The sequence below is a fragment of the Gopherus flavomarginatus genome, chromosome 2, assembly GCF_025201925.1.
Source record: "Gopherus flavomarginatus isolate rGopFla2 chromosome 2, rGopFla2.mat.asm, whole genome shotgun sequence".
Classification (NCBI taxonomy): domain Eukaryota; kingdom Metazoa; phylum Chordata; order Testudines; family Testudinidae; genus Gopherus; species Gopherus flavomarginatus.
The window spans coordinates 230,379,443-230,397,679 of NC_066618.1; the positions used below are offsets into that span (position 1 = coordinate 230,379,443).

General features: G+C 39.4%; 1 protein-coding gene across 7 annotated transcripts in view; it reads left to right on the forward strand.

The window, feature by feature from the left end:
• RP1 (RP1 axonemal microtubule associated) overlaps nucleotides 1–18,237 on the forward strand; it is a 320,592-nt gene that overhangs the window by 176,535 nt on the left and 125,820 nt on the right. For 5 of the 7 annotated variants that reach the window (XM_050938879.1, XM_050938878.1, XM_050938875.1 and 2 more), the window contains exons 28-32: nucleotides 657–735; nucleotides 3,276–3,357; nucleotides 5,494–5,549; nucleotides 5,714–5,746; nucleotides 13,117–13,286. In XM_050938879.1, the coding sequence (XP_050794836.1) occupies nucleotides 657–735; nucleotides 3,276–3,357; nucleotides 5,494–5,549; nucleotides 5,714–5,746; nucleotides 13,117–13,286 (420 nt within the window). The remainder of the gene's footprint in view (nucleotides 1–656; nucleotides 736–3,275; nucleotides 3,358–5,493; nucleotides 5,550–5,713; nucleotides 5,747–13,116; nucleotides 13,287–18,237) is intronic. The other 2 variants (XM_050938876.1, XM_050938877.1) reach the window with 2 other exon arrangements.

An 18,237-nucleotide genomic window follows, 5' to 3' on the forward strand; every position in this document is an offset into this window, starting at 1 on the left:
TAGCTAGCTTGAATAACAAGAACAGTGGAGCTATGGCAGCACAGGCAGCAGCACAGCCCAGCCACTTGAAAACATACCCAGGATCTCAGGTGGCGTTGTACAGCTCATGCTGCCACCTGTGCTGCTGCTGTGGCTATTGTAATTCAAGCTAGCTAAATCAATGCTAGCTCAGGTATGTCTACACATCAGCCATCACAACTCTGATTGCAGTAAATAAGCACCTTTATATATTAATGCTACTTCAAGCAGTTTGTGCTTGAACCTGCCTAGGATATGTGCAGCATCATACCTATAGGCACCAAATAAAATGCAATCATCAGCAGAGGAAGTTCAGCAAAACCTGATCCTGCATGAATGAGAACACTACCTTGCATCTTCTTTCTCTGTTCACCAGCAGTAGGTATACAACCTAAGAGGGGAACTCATTGCTAAATGTCTCATTAACATGGTGAGAATCATGCTTACACCAGATGTCCTAAAACATAACCGTTCCCCAGCCATACTTTGCCCTTTTTTACCTTCCTTGCTACCACTCAGAACAGAGGGCTAAGTGTTAAGCTGCATCTGGAAGCAACAATCTTGTCCATACCACTGAACATCATGCAAGGACCTACATGATAAAAGCCTTTATCAATCTCATTTTGATGATTCTGCAGGTGGATATCTTCTTCATAAAGGCTGTATCACTAAGAGACCTGAAGAAACTTGTGATTAGCCATAATGGAACTGGTCCAGGTAGGAGCTAATTTTCTAGTGACTAATCTGTTTTGTGAGCTGTTTTTACAACACAATACTCTTTATTTGTATATATAACGTCTTTCATACAAAGTGTTACAAAAGGCCTTTCAGTAAGAAGAATAAAAAAGAGACATAAGTACTTATTCCTGCGGACTGGTCACAATGGTGGGATTGTAGAAAGCTATGGTATTGGGCAGCAAAAGACAACTGGGATGTAGTATCAAATAACATCAGTTAGCTGTTGGTTTGCAAGCTGATTTATAACAGAGTGCTATTTATTTGTCCTACGGAGTACCACAGAAGAATTCACAAGGGTAACTCATACAGAGCTGGATAAAATGATTCTTCTATAGACAGTGAATGAAAATGAGGTACAGGAATAAAGTTAGAGCAGTGATTTGACTGCCACTTTGCCACCAAGTGGAATCTCAGAGAACCATAAGAACAAAATCCTAGCAGTGACGAGGACGCAGAGAGAATCTGGCAGCACTAGGCCATTTGCTTCATGTGTACTGGGCAATGTGGGATTGTTCCTGTGGATGGCATTATATATGCTCTGCGTGGTCTCAAACAAAATGAGAGTAGCCTTGATCATATTCGCAGATAAGAGGAGAGCCTCCTACAGGGTCCTGAGATCAGTATCAATCTGTAATACAGTTGAGAATCACTGGCATAGTGTAAAAGAAAAGAGCTAACATTTCGAAAGTGCTACAATAAAGTATTTGCAGAATAGAATCAGATTGGATCTCCTAAGCTAAGCAGGACCAAACTTAGTCAATATTCATAATTGAGGATCAGATTGCATTGTTTTAGGCTCTATGTAGTCATATTGTCCTTGCTCCAAAGAGCTTACAATCTAATTAAGGACCAGATACAAGGGATAAATGTAACAAGCAATTGGAGGGAAGGCCAGGAGGAGGAGAAGGGTTATAATAATAAGTTTGACAAGGTGAGTGAAATAATATCTTTTATTGGACCAAATTCTGTTGGTGAAAGAGACAAGCTTTCGAGCTACGTAGAGCTCTTTGTCAGGTCCAATAAAAGATATTACTTAACCCACCTTGTCTCTCGAATATCCTGGGACCAACATGGCTACAACAGCGCTGCAAACAATAAGTTTGTACATTTACTTAATCTTGCATTATGCACAATCTGATGGCTTCAAAACATTTATTTCAAATCATTTAATTTACTTCAAATCATTTAATAATTTCCTTCTGCTCCTAATACTTGGCTGGAATGGGCATTGCCTAAGAAAAAACCCAGTGCACCTGGAGGTGTTCTGATGATTCAGTAGATGGCATTCTTCCCTTTGAGTCAGTACTGGACCAATGCCCTGCCCACTGTCCTGTGGAAAATATCTTTTGGGTAAAATGTGAAAACGAGTTCTCAAACATTTTTTTTTGTCTTTTTTGCAACAATGCTAGTGTTAACCAGGGCATCATGGCCAAATTTTAAATTAGGTAATTATATTCAGCCTACCTAAATTCATCCTGTTTTCAGTTGACTAACTTATTACTCAATTCCTCTCTTTACAATGGTGATTATTATGTATGTCTTGCCCCAAAAGTTGCTAGTCACCTGTTTAGTATTGCTGGTAGAGAATGGCTGCTGGGTTCTGCCCCAGAGAATGGTGATTGGTGAGTGGTAGTTTGGTGATAGGTAAGTGAACTCTATATGATTAATCTGTTAAATGCTTGAATCTTTCACAATCTAAATGTTACATAAATGTAAGTTATGTGATTACCTTGGGCAATAACTTATACGAAGTTTAGTTAAGAATGCGCTTTGCTCTCTTAATAGAAGGAAAAAGCTGAACAAAAATGTGCCTTTGAAATAAAGGCTTGAAGAAAACACAAATTTGAAAGGCTTAGTGAAGAGGTTTTCGCCTCAATAGAAGAACCTCTTCCATTCAATATTTTTTTTCAGTCAGAATTAGTTAATCTAATAGTCATTTGCTTCTTACACCATATTTGGCCTTGGTGGTTTACTTAAAATGATTTTCATTGAACTCTTTTCAAGATCGAAAGCTTATATTTTTTATAGACTGTATAAGGCTATTGTAAGAACACACATGAATGAGGATGTTATATATTAATCCAGTCTCTCTGAATTCATAATGTCATGTACTTTATTCTCAAACGACCAAGGATTCTGGTTCCTACAGTGAATCATGGTAAATTGCACAAGCAGAATGTTGTCCTCATATGTGAACCTGAACAAAAGGAATAGAAGAGCATAGGTTGAAGTGGGAGTGGTGGTAGCAGTTTACAGATGCTACTACACCCTTGTCTCCACACAAAGAATATTCTGCTGGAATCAAAATTGTCTCTTGCCTATGCTTAGGAATATTGTGCCTTAGTAGTAGAATGGGAATCTTGTGAGGGTATTAGATTAATGTTTTCACTTCTTTAGCTGAGTTTTGACCTAATGGGATCTGCTGTTGGGAAAGCAGTTGTTTCAGCTTTTCTCTTAAAGATTTTTTTTTCTCCACAAAAATACAAACTTGCAAGTAAACTTTTGTCATTTCAACCCAGGCAATGGATGGTTCCTTGATAAGGTGGTTGTCAAATTTAAAGAGGAAGATGATGATCAAGAAGTTGTGTTTCCCTGTAACAGGTATGCCATTGATGGGAAATCAGAATTGTAGTTGTTATACTGTGAGCCGTTTAAGGAAAACATTGCAAGACAGGAGCCAAACACTTAAAAAAACCACTTTGCTGCCTGCACAAAGCCTGAATATATGAATCCTGCCCAGCTGTCTTTCAGGGAGTAAAGAGTGAACAAAATTCTCTGCTCCAAGCCATGCAGAAAAGGCTGCTGGATCAGCATGGGAGGGCATGGAATAAGATAAAAAAGGTCAAAAGCCAAATGTTCTGTGGGTGAAAAGATGCAATAATTTTTCCTTAACCTTGCATGTACATATCATATAAAACTAAATAACATTTCAGTTCTCTGCTCCTTAAAAGATATTACATTAAAAGTTTCCAATCATATGGATTTAGGCCAGTTCATTTTGCATTTCCCAGTCACTAATGGTCATTAGAGTGAACCTAATATACTGGAAATCTTTGAAGAGAACTTTATATCTATCTAAGTGGGGAAAAAAAGGTTAGTTGATATTGTCTTAGAGGATAGTTAAAATGTTTCTGCTCACTTAGCAAAGGTCTATTTCCCTGTCTCAATGCGGGCTCTAGAATTTTGCTGCCATAGGCAAAATTGAAAAATATCCAACTCTCTCAGCCTCTGGTCAGAGCCACTAAACATTCTTTTGCTCCAGATATTTTGCCACCCTAGACAACAACCTAGCTTTCAGCAATTTGTATGTTGAAGCAACCACCATATAAACTTCAGATAGTTTGCAGCAGAAAGAGATATAGGTGAATATATGTGCATGTGTGTATAATATCTATATCTAACACTATAGAAATGATTCAGAGAAGCATATTTTAAAATCAAGCAGATTATGCATTGCAGTACAGGCTTTCCAAATACTTAGAGTACATATACATTTGACTACAAAATACTTGTTCATGTCAGCGCAATCATTTTTTAGGGTGAGGGTTGTCTTACAATCTTGATTATCAATTAGAAATTCAGTTAAGAAAGGAAACATTTTCTGTTTTTATGTGAAAACTCCCCTCTAGCTTAAAAAAAAAATTCAATTTGCAAAAATCCTGCAAATTGTTAGCTAATAACTATTTTTTTCTCTAAAACTATTATTGTAATGATTAGGTTTTTTTAATCTATTAGGCTGTTTAATTAGTTTGGTTTACATTAAAGTTGATTATTTGAAGAGTAGACAATTGTTTCTGCAATGTCAGAGAGATTTTATAAGATTCCTGCTAAGGGAGGAATACTTGACTAACACTGTGGACTTGCTATAAAACTGCCTTGTCAAAAAGAACTTATTAAGCACTAGAAAAAGGTTAGAGACATTATCTATAGAACTAGAGGGGCTCTGTAATTCTTTGCCTGCAATAAGTGCTACCAATGAACCTGTTTCCTGTCTATTTTTAAAAATGGTTAGTGATCTTTTGGTTCCTTGGAGGGGATTAGAAGAGAATTCACAAAGGTTAATCAATGTGTTTATTGCAACAATAGTTTAAACATAATGCAGTGTAGTCTTCTCTCTGTACACAAGAGTTTTATTCACATAGTTACTTGTATATGGAGAGTAGAATGAATTGCAGTTGTATAGGATGCAGCAAAAGGGAGCTAGTAAGTTGGAAGCTTATAATGATTACCAGTATTTTTAAATAAGAGAACTCATGTAATGGCTGTAAAACGTTCTAATATGAGATAGGGGGATCAGTTGAAGAAGTATGTGGGGGTATTTTTGTAGTGTGTCAAGTTTGGGGTTAAGCCCTTAAATTCTATAATGTACAATGAAGGGCAAAATTGAGGTGAAATTCACCTTCATAGCTGCCTGGTCCATAGAAGTTCTAGAAGCCTCGTAGATCTTAGAATCTAAGAAACCTGCCAATACTTACTAGTAACTACCAGGTGTAGTGCTAACTACCATGAGGAATCCCATTGCCTGTGGTATAAGTTGGCATAGTTTCATTGAATGAGCGGAGCTGTGCCAATTCATACCAGCAGAGAATTTGGCCCAGTAAGTGTTTACAAGACTTAGCTTGATGAGAGATGCACAAAAAACATTGGTGAAAGGAGGGCAAATAATGCTGAGATTCCTCATAAAAAGATTAATTACTAATTGCCATAAGTCTAATTATTATCTCTTTACAATGAAAGATGGTTAGATGAGTACCAGGATGATGGGAAGACTGAGCGAGAGCTAATTGCTAAAAGTAAGTATTCCAGTAAAGAGAATTTGCATTATAATAATATTCTAGATATCAAATGACTAGTTATGGCTGAGAATATGAAAATTCTTTCTGAATGTGATTATAAATTTAGACATCTTAAGTAGCTTTATCAGCAAACAAGTATAAAACTTTTTTGTTTATTTTAGAAAATGGTAATTCGCAGAAGGCATCCATCAAAGGTGAGAAACACTCTATATTCTCCTCCCAGAACTTTGACATTGAAATTAAACTCAGTTTCAGTATAAAGCAGAGGTTGGCAACCTTTCAGAAGTGGTGTGCTGAATCTTAATTTATTCACTCTAATTTAAGGTTTTGCATGCCAATAATACATTTTAACGTTTTTAGAAGGTCTCTTTCTATAAGTCTATAATATATAATTAAACTATTGTCGTATGTAAAGTAAATAAGGTTTTTAAAATGTTTAAGAAGCTTCATTTAAAATTAAATTAAAATGCAGAACCCCCTGGACCAGTAGCCAGGACCCAGGCAGTGTGAGTGCCACTGAAAATCAGCTCACGTGCCGCCTTTGTCACCTGTGCCATAGGTTGCCTACCCCTGGTATAAAGTGAACAAATCAATGAAGCAAATTAGTTTCCTCCACAGTAATCATTTATGTAAAGTGTCAAGTAGTAGTCAAGTATAGTCATCTATAAAGATGCCATGTCATGTCTTTTCAAATGAATTGAGCAAAGGAGATACTTCACACAAACCATTTTTGGTTTTCTTCCCATTTCTATTATTCAGTCCTGAAATCAATCAGAAATTCCTCTGAGAACAGATTTCAAGAACTGGTTTGTTTACCCAATGCCACTGTCATTTAATACACAGGGACAGCTCACCCAACATGCATCAGTGAGTTGAAAAATGTATTGTGAAGTGACAGTGGAAGCAGTTTCAGGTCAAGTTCAGCAAAGTTTTTCTAAGAGTATCCAGAAATAATTTAGACTTAAGCTATAAAATTGGTAAGTGTACTTAAATACAGTATCTTCATTTGGTTGAATAAAATTGGCTGAGTAAATGAAATTTTAATATTAGAAATCTGTCTGTCTACTTACCTATCCACAGATATAGTGCCTATCATTGTAGTAGCTCAAGTATTTAACACTATAAATAACCTCTTTTTTGTTCCTTCCCAGCTTTAAAGATAAATAACTTGATGAGTTCATAGGTATTTGATTTACATTTGTGGGTTAGTGTGGTGGGTGAGTTGGTGTCTGTATCTGAAAATCTTACTGAGAGAAAATAAAGTCAAAGAACTGAGCTTTGCATTTAGTTTTGAAAATGGTGAATTTTGTGGTTACTTATCTTTTGTGGGATATGCCCCATAAGCTAAATCTAGGTCCAACTTCAGCAAGTTTGGTGTCCTGCTCTCAAAGTCTCCCCTATTGGTCAACAGTTGCATTGTTCCAGTGGAATGGAGCTTTCATGGATGGAGAGGCAATTTCTCAGGTAGTTAGGGTTATTCCCATGGAGAGCTTTGATTACACACCATAGACCTTGAAGTGGACTCTGCATTCAGTAAGCATTCAGTTCAGATTGGAGCATCAGAGAGATGTGTTCATGGTAGCCTGTGTTGCTAAGCAGATGGACTACTGTTTTTTGTTCTAGTCTGAGTTTTGCCAGCTGTGTGACTTCATTCAGAGTTGTATTCCATTGCAATAATCAAGCATGAATGCATGGATCATGACTAGTTCTGCGTCTGACAGGATGTGGCACAATCTTTTGGCCAGCCAATAAGGTAGTGAGGTGTTCCTTATCTCATGTCTATCTGAGCCTTCGGTAGCATTGAGGAGTCAAAAGGACACCAAAGCTGATTTATCAGTTTGAGGGCAGATGTTCTCAATAGTGGGAGTGTTAAAGAGGAAGCAAGTTTTTTGAAAAGCCTCCCTCGGCCTATCAGCAACACTTCAATCTTGCTTGATTCATCATTAGCCATCTGTTCTTCATCCAAGTGCTGATTTCAGCTGGGCATAGAGAAAGCCAGGAGATGGTCCTGTTTGATGTAAAGGAGATGTAGAGCACTGTGTCATCTGCGTACTGGTGACATTTCAGCCTGTAAGTCTAATCAGCTATGCCATATAGCTGTTGAATAATATGAGGGGCAAGACTGAGGCTTGTGGGAGGTTAACAGAGCAAAGGGGTTAGGAAGGAGGTATTGAACTCAACCCACAGGTATCCACTTATGTGCAGTATCTGAGTGTATGTCAAAGTAGAGAGAACTCCCCAGAGCCACAGACCCTTGATGGAGAAGACCTTTGTTCTAACCTTTCAAATCTGCACCAAGCAGTTTCAACTCTGCTGATCGCAATTGGTACTGCAGATCATAGTATGACAGGTATACACCCTCTCGCAGACTGTATTTAGGTCTTTAAATACTAAACACACTCACAGAATAATAGATAACCAGTGCAGATGGCAGAGCACTCGTGTTACTGATTCTCATAAGTGAAGGCCCTTGAGCAGTGAAGATGTCACATTCTTCAGTAATTGCAGTCTGCAAGTGAGTTCCAAGAGAAGCCATCAGAAAAAAGCATTGTAGTAATCCAGCCTTGCCTCAAGGTCACAGAGGCATGGAACACTATGCTGAGGTCTATCTGAAAGCAAAGGTCACTACATCAAAATAGTTGAGAGATAATAATCCACTCTCGAAACCCAGAGAATCTCCTTCTATCTGGCTAATGTTGCTCAGCCATCATCTTCCCTATTGCCTTCTCCCCAATAGGGGTATTTGAAACTGAGCTGATCACCATTGTTAAGCAGGTCTCCTGAGCACTAGTTGAATCTCAGCACTTTTCAGTCAGGCTGCCACTCTACTTTCTGCAAATGAAGTATTCATTCTAGAGACTAGTAAATGGGCTACAATACAGATATTCATGAGCTACCTAAGAGCAAGGGTTCTGCCTGCAGGAGGCAGAGCTACATCAAGCTCTGGAGCATTCTCAGATCATAGATAGACTCTCTCAAACCAAATAAGGCAGCAGATCTATTCATGCCCTCTTCATTCCATGTTGGGTGCTCGATGTAAGAGAGAGGGGTTCCAATACACTTGCCTTGGCAAAGAAGATGGATAATTGCTCTCAGCACTCAAATGAGAATCAAGGGAGTATCAGAGTGAATCAGACACTTCATGATTCTGTAAAGATTTGCTTTATATTGTAGGGATGATTTCCTTTTTTTTTCCCCCCCACCTCCCTGCCCCCATGATAGGTGGCCTCTCAGAATAATGCAGAATAAGGGAAGAGGCAAGATATAGTGTTCCACAGTGTTGTTTATGTTGCAGTCAGATAAAAGGAGCTAGACTCCTGCAGTGTGGTTCATGAGATGCTCTGGGGTATTGCAGGAGTTTATGGGTGTTGCACAGAATGTGGTTCAGCAGCAGTGAAAGCAGTTCAGCTAACAGATATTGTCATACAAGGATATAGGGCAGAGAGATATATAAAAACAAATAGAAAAACAGAAAAAATTCTCCCCAGAAATTCCTCAGATTTTTTATAGTCCCTTCTCCTCTTTCAAGTTTCTGTTGATGGGGTGAAAATGATCACAGGTAGTCCACAGACTTCTGGCAGGTTAATATTAGTCCATGTCAGAGGCACCTCTGTTGCTACTTGGTGCACTCCACTGCCTGGCCAGTATGTGTGGTCTCACCATCATGAACACACACCAGATTGTTACTCTTTCACCATGTATTCATTCATTCATTACAAAGTATTGTAGTGTAATGCTGGCTTAGAGCATGGGGAGGTTTTCCCACAGCCTTCACTCCTCAGCCCAGGCTCACCCTCGGGGCTCCCCCTTGCTTCCTGTTCCTTCCACTTATATCTTATCCTTATACTGTTAGCCCAGTGATTTTCAGTGCTCAGAATGTCCCAGGAAGCTGCCTCCAGGTGGGCCTACAGCCTTTTGCAGGCTACAGCGCTGCCAGTGATCAGGGTGCTGCTGATAGTGCCGTGTCACAGCCCTGTTTATAAATGGCAGCGACAATGCCCTTTGTCAGGTGGACTCTGAAGTTACTGAAAAAGCAAATCAGGCAGGGTGGCAAACTCTGTAGCAAGCAACTGAAAGACAAGCGAAGTAAGCAAGCTAAGAAAATTTCCATGATCTCTGTGCATTCCCTCAGTAAAATAATTTAAGCAGCTGCTACATCTAAGAAAGTGATATGTCCTTATCAGTCCTGAGAACATACAGCACTGATATTGGGAAATCAGAGAGCAATATCCACAAAACACCAACTACGACCTACATTGCTTGTATAAGAAGAAGATGTAGCCCCCTGTATTATTTGTCTTTTGATTTTACAGTTTTTCACACTTAAAATATAGTGTCTGTTTTAAATGTTCTTGATTCTTTGTGCAGAAGTCACTGCAGGTTTGATTTTCCCACTTTTGCAGCTAGCGTTTCTTCTGTGCATCCACGTGTCAAAGAGGTTCGTTGGGAGGATGGCATTAAGGCTGATTCGACTTCATTTGTTAGAGTTAACAAAGTGCCCGTGCACTGGCAGCACTGCTGGGCTAACATGAAAATGAAAGCCTTAGTTACACTGATGTTTTAGAAGACAGAGAGAATTTTGATCCTTTGTTGAGAAACAGCCTTTCCGCTTCCTCTCTCAAGTTCATTTAACAAGCCCCAGTCTGATTTTTCAAAAGAAAAGAGCCATAGCTAATAAACACAACACAGAGATAATACAGTCCACCGACATTAACACAGTGAATGGTACATGATATATTAAGTAAATGCATCTTTTTATATGGTAGGTACAAAGGCCAAAATTTTCAATGCTGGTTATCTAAAATAAAGCACCTAAATAGCGGCCTGATTTTCAGAGGTGCTAAGCACCCACAGCTTCCACAGATTTTAGTGGCAGATTTGTCTGAATAAGGACTGAAAGAAGCGACGAGAGAACTTCCAGATTTGGACAAAAAACAAATATGAATATAAAGCCACCACCCCAACTACCATTGTATTATACATCAACCAATTGGTGTTTGCAAGTAGTTCCTTTTCTTATGTAGCCATTTTTTAATAAGCAAATGTCCAAGGGAGCTAAAGTGTTAGACAAACATTTCTTCTGACTCTGGAGTGAGCAGATTGAAATGAATTTACCAAAGTGAGAGAAAATGCAATTAGCTTAGTTTGGCCAGGACACTAGACTGTGGAAGAAATGAAAAGTAAAGGCTTGAGAACAAGCAGTCGCAGATGCCTAAGAGGCCTTAAATCTGTTAACCACTGATTCATTTGCTGGGAAACTCCCAACTCTTTGATCACTGATACATTAACCTTTCTTTGGAAATAATAATTAAGAAAAGATACAACCATTGGGCAACAATTAAAATAAATCAGTGTTCAGAATGGCTTCCTGGTCTCATAATATGCGCTTAGCATGTTGCATTCTGCAGCAGAAAGCCTGCAACTATGTGTAACCCACACACTTCCTGAGTGTGGTGCTCTGTCCCATCTAGTGGCACCGAGACCACTTAGAGAGAGAGATAAAATAAGTCTGCTTTACAGCCTTAGCTAACAGCTGGTTGGCTTTTAGCTCATGCGGTAGAGGCTCATGCACTAAGCTCCAGAAGTCCCAGGTTCAGTTCTGCCCGCTGGTGACTGGGGTCTGTTGGTGTTACATATGCACTGCTGCCTTCTCGCCTTGGGACAGATTCACCCTGCCTTATCCACCTTCTGCTCAAGTAAAGCAGGGCCTAGGTGGAGGAAAGTCTACCAGGGAGGTACTGTGATATAAGGTGGTGGTCACAATCTCCCTTCCACTAGGTTTTAGGGGCAGCCTGTGCAGCCCTCAAAGAGAGTGGTGCTTATTGTAGATAGGGTATGGCCTGGGTGACTAAGGGATGATCTGACTCATTGTAGCCTTGCTTCAGCCCCTCTGCCTGTGGGGTTACTGTGTGAAGACCTGGTTGAAACTGAAGAAACTAGTGGCAAACAGTTCCAGCAATGACTTCCCTCGCCAGCATGAATCCCTAAGGGGCGCAACATGCCAGGCTGGCACAGGGAGCTGCAATTTGCATCTCCATGCCTCAGCAGGCTGAAGCTAACTGGTCATACATATCTAACAAATAAAGTTCCTCATTAGACATGGTTTGTATCTGTCACATATTGCATCTGACTCATTCCTGGAAATAACCCTAAAAAGACAAAACCTAGCTGTCACCCACCAGACTGACTGTGAGCTGCATGTCTGCCTGCTGTGCTGTGTCTGAACCCCAAAGAGCCACAGAACAATCAGCTGTGACACAGAAAGCCTTCTCTACAGAGTGGGGGGTGGGACAGGATAAGCTACATAGAACAAAGAAGAAAACAGGAAAAAAGCATTAGCCAAGGACACTAGAACAGATGGAGGAAAAAAATAGGCAGGAAAAAATGCAGCTTAAGAACAGGAAAAAGTACATCCAGGTTTATAAGTGAATTAAATGCCTCTAAAATTTCTCTTGACAACACGCATTGTGGGTAGATACATGATCATGAAATAGTTTTTCTTTATATTAAAATTGTCAGCAAATGACAACACTATAGAAGTACACATCGCAAGCTAAGCACAGATTCTTAATTTCTTATCTTTATTAGGTCCCTTTTGCCTCCTATGATCAGCATGATCCTTCAAGGTTCAGTCATTTTGAAATCATGGGCAAATTCCATCCAGCCAGTAGGAACTACTCTTTTGGGCACTAGCATCCATTTAAGTCACACAGTATTGTTTCTGCTCCATGATCTGTTTTCTGCAACTTTTTTAAACAGGAGAATAATTCATTACTTTGATACAATTTCCTGGTATATTTTTGCTATAATTCATGAATTCATGGTTTGCAAACAATTTCATTAATGCATGGCAACTGTCCAAATACACTGTAACAAGGTCCAATCCAAATCATGTTGAAGCAAAATGAAAAAACTCCCACTGAATTTTTTGGGCTTTAATTTGGATCCCTAGTGAATAATTTGATCCCTCAAATCATAGTCAACTGAGTAGACCATTCTTATTGACAAAAATCTTTAAAAATCAATCATGGTTTAATTTGTACTATTCAAGCAGCTGTGTGTTCTTATATTCAGTTGTTTCATGTGACTCCTATGTTAAAGTCTTCTGTTTTAAATAATCTACCATCTCCTAAATAGATAAATAATTTTCATCTGAAATACATACATACATCAAGAAATTAAATTAAAGAATGAATGAATTAAATCAATTATATTTAAATAAATACATAAATACAATTAATTATACCAACCAATTTATTATAAATTATTACACTATTATTATAGCAATAAAATAACTCATGTAACCACTTAGCCGAGGATTCCTTTTCCCTTATCCACATTATTAATATCCCCTTACATATCCACTCCTCAACTGGAGTCCTGTGTACGTCATCTCTTATTTAGACTGTAATCTCTTTGAGGCAGAGGATGTGTGGCTGTCCATTGTTTGTAAAACATCATGTAAATTTATGACATTGCTCAAATGCTTTGTAATAATAATGATGAACAAATCCCTGTGTATTCCCGCTCACTGTTAAAAATGTGATTTTTTGCTTTTATTTAGCAGGACAATGGAAAGTGCAAGTTAAAACTGCCAGAGATTCCCCAGAGCCACAGAAGTGTAAAAGAACCCTTGTAATTTATGGCTCAAAGGGCAAAAGTGGTGACCTTCTCCTTTCTCCACAAAGCCCAGAATATGTGTGCTTTCTACCCAGAGCAACGGATGAATTCCTTGTAAGTCATCACTGTACAATACTGCACTGAGATTATAATGACATTCTGCTCTAGCCAAAGGATATATTTGAAATGCTGCTTTGGTTGCTACAAATGACATAGTTATTTACAAAGATGGAATGATATAACTTTAGATCTTGGGCCATCCTCTTCCTTCAACCCTGCTCAACTTGTTACCAGATTTGCTTGTTACTTTGGGGTATGTTCATTTATTAGGGTTACTCCTCTGGGGGTGTGTGTGGGGGGGGGGGTTCTGTAATTCTATCAATGTATTGCTTGTGTCACTTGTGTTTTCATATGGAGCTCTACTTCTCCCTTCTGCAAGTTCCCTCCCAGTGGAGCTATCCTGCAGGACCTAGGTTCCCAAGAGCTGGGTTCCTCCAGACCCAGAACCAGATGAACACACACATACATTAACAGAACAAGTCTGAGTGGACCCGGTCAAGCAGCACTTTCAAGCTGCCACCCTTATATGCCACAGGTACTGCACTGGAATAGAGTAAACCTGAGCATGCTGGGTCGAACAGCACTTTCAGGCTGCCACCCTTATATGCCCCTGGACTCAGTGACCTAGATCAAGCAGCACTTTCAAGCTGCCACTCTCATATGTCAAGGTTCAGCATGTCCCTATCCCCAATTTCAAGTTACAATTGTATTGGTAGTATCCCACTTGATGAGCAAACCCCACAGTAGTTTTGGGCGCTAAAGGGATCTTTAGCTTAGGTAAGAGGGGCGTTGCTGCAGAGTAAATAGGGAAGCTAAAAACACAAGAGAGTAAAGCTGAGAGAGAAAGAGAGAAGCAACCATCTTAACCATAAAAGTTATTTATTGAATAATAGTGATAACCACACAAGGAGAGGCTAAACAAACATAACAGTTACATTATAAGTCATATATAGAAAACTATACCTGATGAAACAAGTTAGGGTTAGAAAGTTATACCTGAGGTAGAAAAGAAAACAGAGAGAGAGGGGGCTCTTACCACTCCATAAAGCTTGTATTGGTCAGGGTTCCCAAGTGATGGTGGTAGCTCAGGGTCCTGAGAGCTGGAGACAGGCAGAGCCCTCAGCATGGTCAGTCAGGAGAAGATGAAATCCCAGTGAAACTGATGCAGAGTTTGGATCCAAGCATCAGAACACTTACTTGAACATAGGTAGGGGTTTTTGTAGAGAAACAACCGTGGTTCAAGGAAGAACACTAGATTTGTTTATGTGTAAACAAGGGAGAATACCAAAGTTGTTTTGTTCAGGCTAGACATGGGAGCTGATCATTCCTGGCTTTGGGCGGTGTTCCTTGGAGGGAGCTCACAGTGGAATTAGGCTGCTTCAGTATTTTGGATATCAATCAAATATTCATTACTAGAATTGGTCTGATAACTGCTGAGCTGGGTGTGTGCAGGTATAGGTTCATTAACATCTGGAGCAGAGATCCCCCATCATGCAGTGCTTCTCTGCTTTTCTGGTCCCAGAGTTCAGTGCGGTTCTTGCCTTGGAATCTCTGTTCTCCATTCTGTATGCTAATGGAGATGCCTCCCTGTCCCATCTTTGATGAAGATGAGGCTAGAGGAATTGCCTTAATCCTATCACCCTTGTCAGAAGGGGTTTAGGTGTGTCTCCCACCACCTTTCACTGCTCTCTGCAAGTCTTTTCTCTGATTGGTTTTGGTTCAAGCAGAGGCTGGGGGTGGGGTGTCCTTCATGAGTCAGACAGGCTGTATACTGCGCCCTGGTTCCCCAAGAACACAGAGCTGACTGGTATCAACTACATTCAGTTATTGTGTTCACACCCCAGTGTAAACTCATTATATTACAGTGGGTTTCAAGGATGTAAATCAGCAAGAAACATGATTCCTTTCTTGTATTTTATAGCATATGCTGCTCATTGTCTTTCATATTTTTTAATTCTCTTAATTGTGCTAACCCTGAAATCATTGGGTAATTTGCCATTGGCTCTAATGTGTAAAGTATCAGGCCCTAATGCTTTGCTACATGTTCTTGCACCCTGCAGTAATGAGGGCTGTGTAAAATTCTTAGTGTTAGATTGTGCCATTGAGATACAGCCTGTAGCCAAGGGGAACATGGAGCTGCACTACCTCAAGATTGCCCTCAGGAAGGCAGAGCTCCTGAGGCCAGGGCCGAACACCTATTACTACACACTTTTGTGGCAGGTAGCTTGCTGCCACCACACGGCTGCTCAACTATACCAGCCAGTGTGTAGCGGAGAGTGCAGCCATGACAGTGCCTGCTATTTGTCCCCAGTGAGAATAAAGAAGCCCCTGTTTTTCCCTGAGTGCAGTGAATTTAATTCTGCTTCCCCTTCACACAGGCCACACAGAGGCAGGAGGATGAGAATAGATTGAAAAGAGACAGTTTGGAGGGATTTTTTTTCATACCAAACTTGGAACTCTGCTGTGGTCTTATGAGTAGGGAATGTTTGGGGTCTCAAAGGGGTAAAAGTCCCTGCATTTCCCCCTGGAACTAATCCATCACCAAGGAGGCTATAGTCTGGCTAGGTGAATGCTCAGAAACACTTCAAAAACTCACAGGTTTTACTGCTTACCAGTTTGGAACTTAAGATCTTGAGCATTCTAATATTGTGGGATCTAGTATTTTAAGTGGGGGGCTGGGAGCTTAGTGTAAGATAACAATACCTGTCCCTTTCCCTTTCTTCAGAACACTGAAGATGAAGAGGGTTGGACTGTGTGTCCATGGGACATAAGTGGGGCTTTTCTCCCTCTCTGATCTTCATTAAAGAGGCCTCCACTTTTCTTCAGTGGGCACATTTCAGTGTGGTGCCACACTGACAGCTTTCTAAGTGTATTTCCATTCTTCCGACTCGCTTAGTTTTAGGAAAACATGCTATATTTTCCCTTGGCTGTTCATATCCTTGGTTTTGTTGCTTTGTGTCAAAACCTTAATATTTTCTGAAAGTTGTTTGTTGAGCATGAAAGTTTGTCTTTTTGCAATATGAGTCACGCTATTTTGCAAGCTTTGTTGCATTTTAAGTAAATCAGAGGAACAGGCTTGATTTTAAATAGTGGTTGGTGTTTCATGGGAATCTTTGAAAACCCTTCTCTTTAGAAACAATTCAACTGATATATCTTATGGTTTCTGTTGTTTTCTTCCTTTCTTCCTTATTTCCAAGGACATTTGAATAAACACAGGATCTTTGTTTCATAAGTGAGTTCATCTGCTCCTGTTTGTGACAGCACACTTGTGGGAATGATTATGATGTCACAATGAACGGAGAGTTGTGAATTCTGATGAGCACTAAGCAGGAGCAGATGAACTCTTAATAAAACGAAGATTGTGGTTTTACACAAATGTCTTTAGTAATACAAGGCAGTAAGGAAGAACCACAGCTAATGTATTATATGCAAGATTCATTGTTTTGAAACAATGGGCTTAATTTTCATCCCAGAAATCCATGTAAATCTGCATATTGCCCATTTATGTGCCCACTTATGTTCACATCATGGCAAGAGAGTATGTATATCCCTGATTTTCCAGGTGCACTCTCACACGTTTGTCACAAGTGCATGCACACGTTGAAGTTGACAATCATGTCCAAACTGTTTTGCAAAGTCTCCTATGAAATGTTAGCAGCTCTCTCATTTTAATTGCAGATTGTTAGCAAATATAAAGAACAAATTATGGAAATATATAAATAATAGAGAATGCACAAGTTAAACCTACTTGCTTTCATTGATCTTAAACTTTGATAGCAACAGTACTGTATTGGCTACCAATTAAAAATGATTTAAAGAAATAAACATTAAATGTAGAAAATAAATTGAGTAATAAGAAGTTGTGTTTGTCATATAATCATAGAAACATAGGTCTGGAAGAGACTTTGAGAAATCATCAAGTCCAAGTAATCCTAGGCAGGACCAAGTGAACTAGACCATCCCTAACAGGTGTTTGTCCAACCTGTTCTTAAATACTTTCAGTTATGGGGATTCCACAGCCTCCCTTAGAAGCCTATTCCAGAACTTAACTACCCTTACAGTTGGAAAGTTTTTCCTAAATCTCCTTTGCTGCAGATCAAGCCTATTAGTTCTTGGACATGGTCAACAGTTGATCCTTGCACTCTTTATAGCAGCCTTTAACATATTTGAAGACTGTTATATGGTCCTCACTCAGTCGTCTTTTCTCAAGACTAAACATGCCCAGGTTTTGAACCTTTCCTCATAGGTCAGGTTTTTTAAACCTTTTATCGCTTTTGTTCCTCTCCTCTGGACTTTCCCCAGTTTGTCCACATTGTTCCTAAAGTGTGGTGCCCAAAATTGGACAGAGAACTCCAGCTGAGGCCCTCCAGAAGTAGTTAAATTCATGGAACATAGGTCCCTCAGTGGCCATTAGCCAAGATTGTCAGGGATGCAATCCCTTGCTCTGGTTGTCCCTAGGCTCTGAGTGCCAGAAGCTGGAAGTGACAGGGGATGGATCACTTGATGATTGCCTGTTCTGTTCATTCCCTTTAAAGCACCTGGCACTGGCCACTGTCGGAAGACAGGATACTGGGATAGATGCACCATTGTTCTGATGCAGTATGGCCATTCTTATGTTCTAAAATAATCATAATGATTACCTATGACTGTTTTAGTATTAAAAGAAAGGAAAAGAAAACATTAAACAAAACAACACGAATGGCTGAACACAAATGATGGTTACTTTCATTATAGTCTCTTCTGTATGTACCTTTCTGGAGAGCTTCTAACAGATTTCACCCTTGAGAGTAACTGGCTTCTGAGAGTGTTTTTCTCTTGGTAGGTTAAGATCAAAGTGTACTATTTCCCAAAATTATTGTGTTCAGCTTTAGTATTTTATTAGATTCTTAAAATTATTTATATATGTGCAGAATAATTTATGTTTAAGGGCAAGTTAGACTGTCTAGTTATTAATAATAACCTAAAAAGTTGATAGTTGGGTAAAATAAGCAATCCTAACTAAATT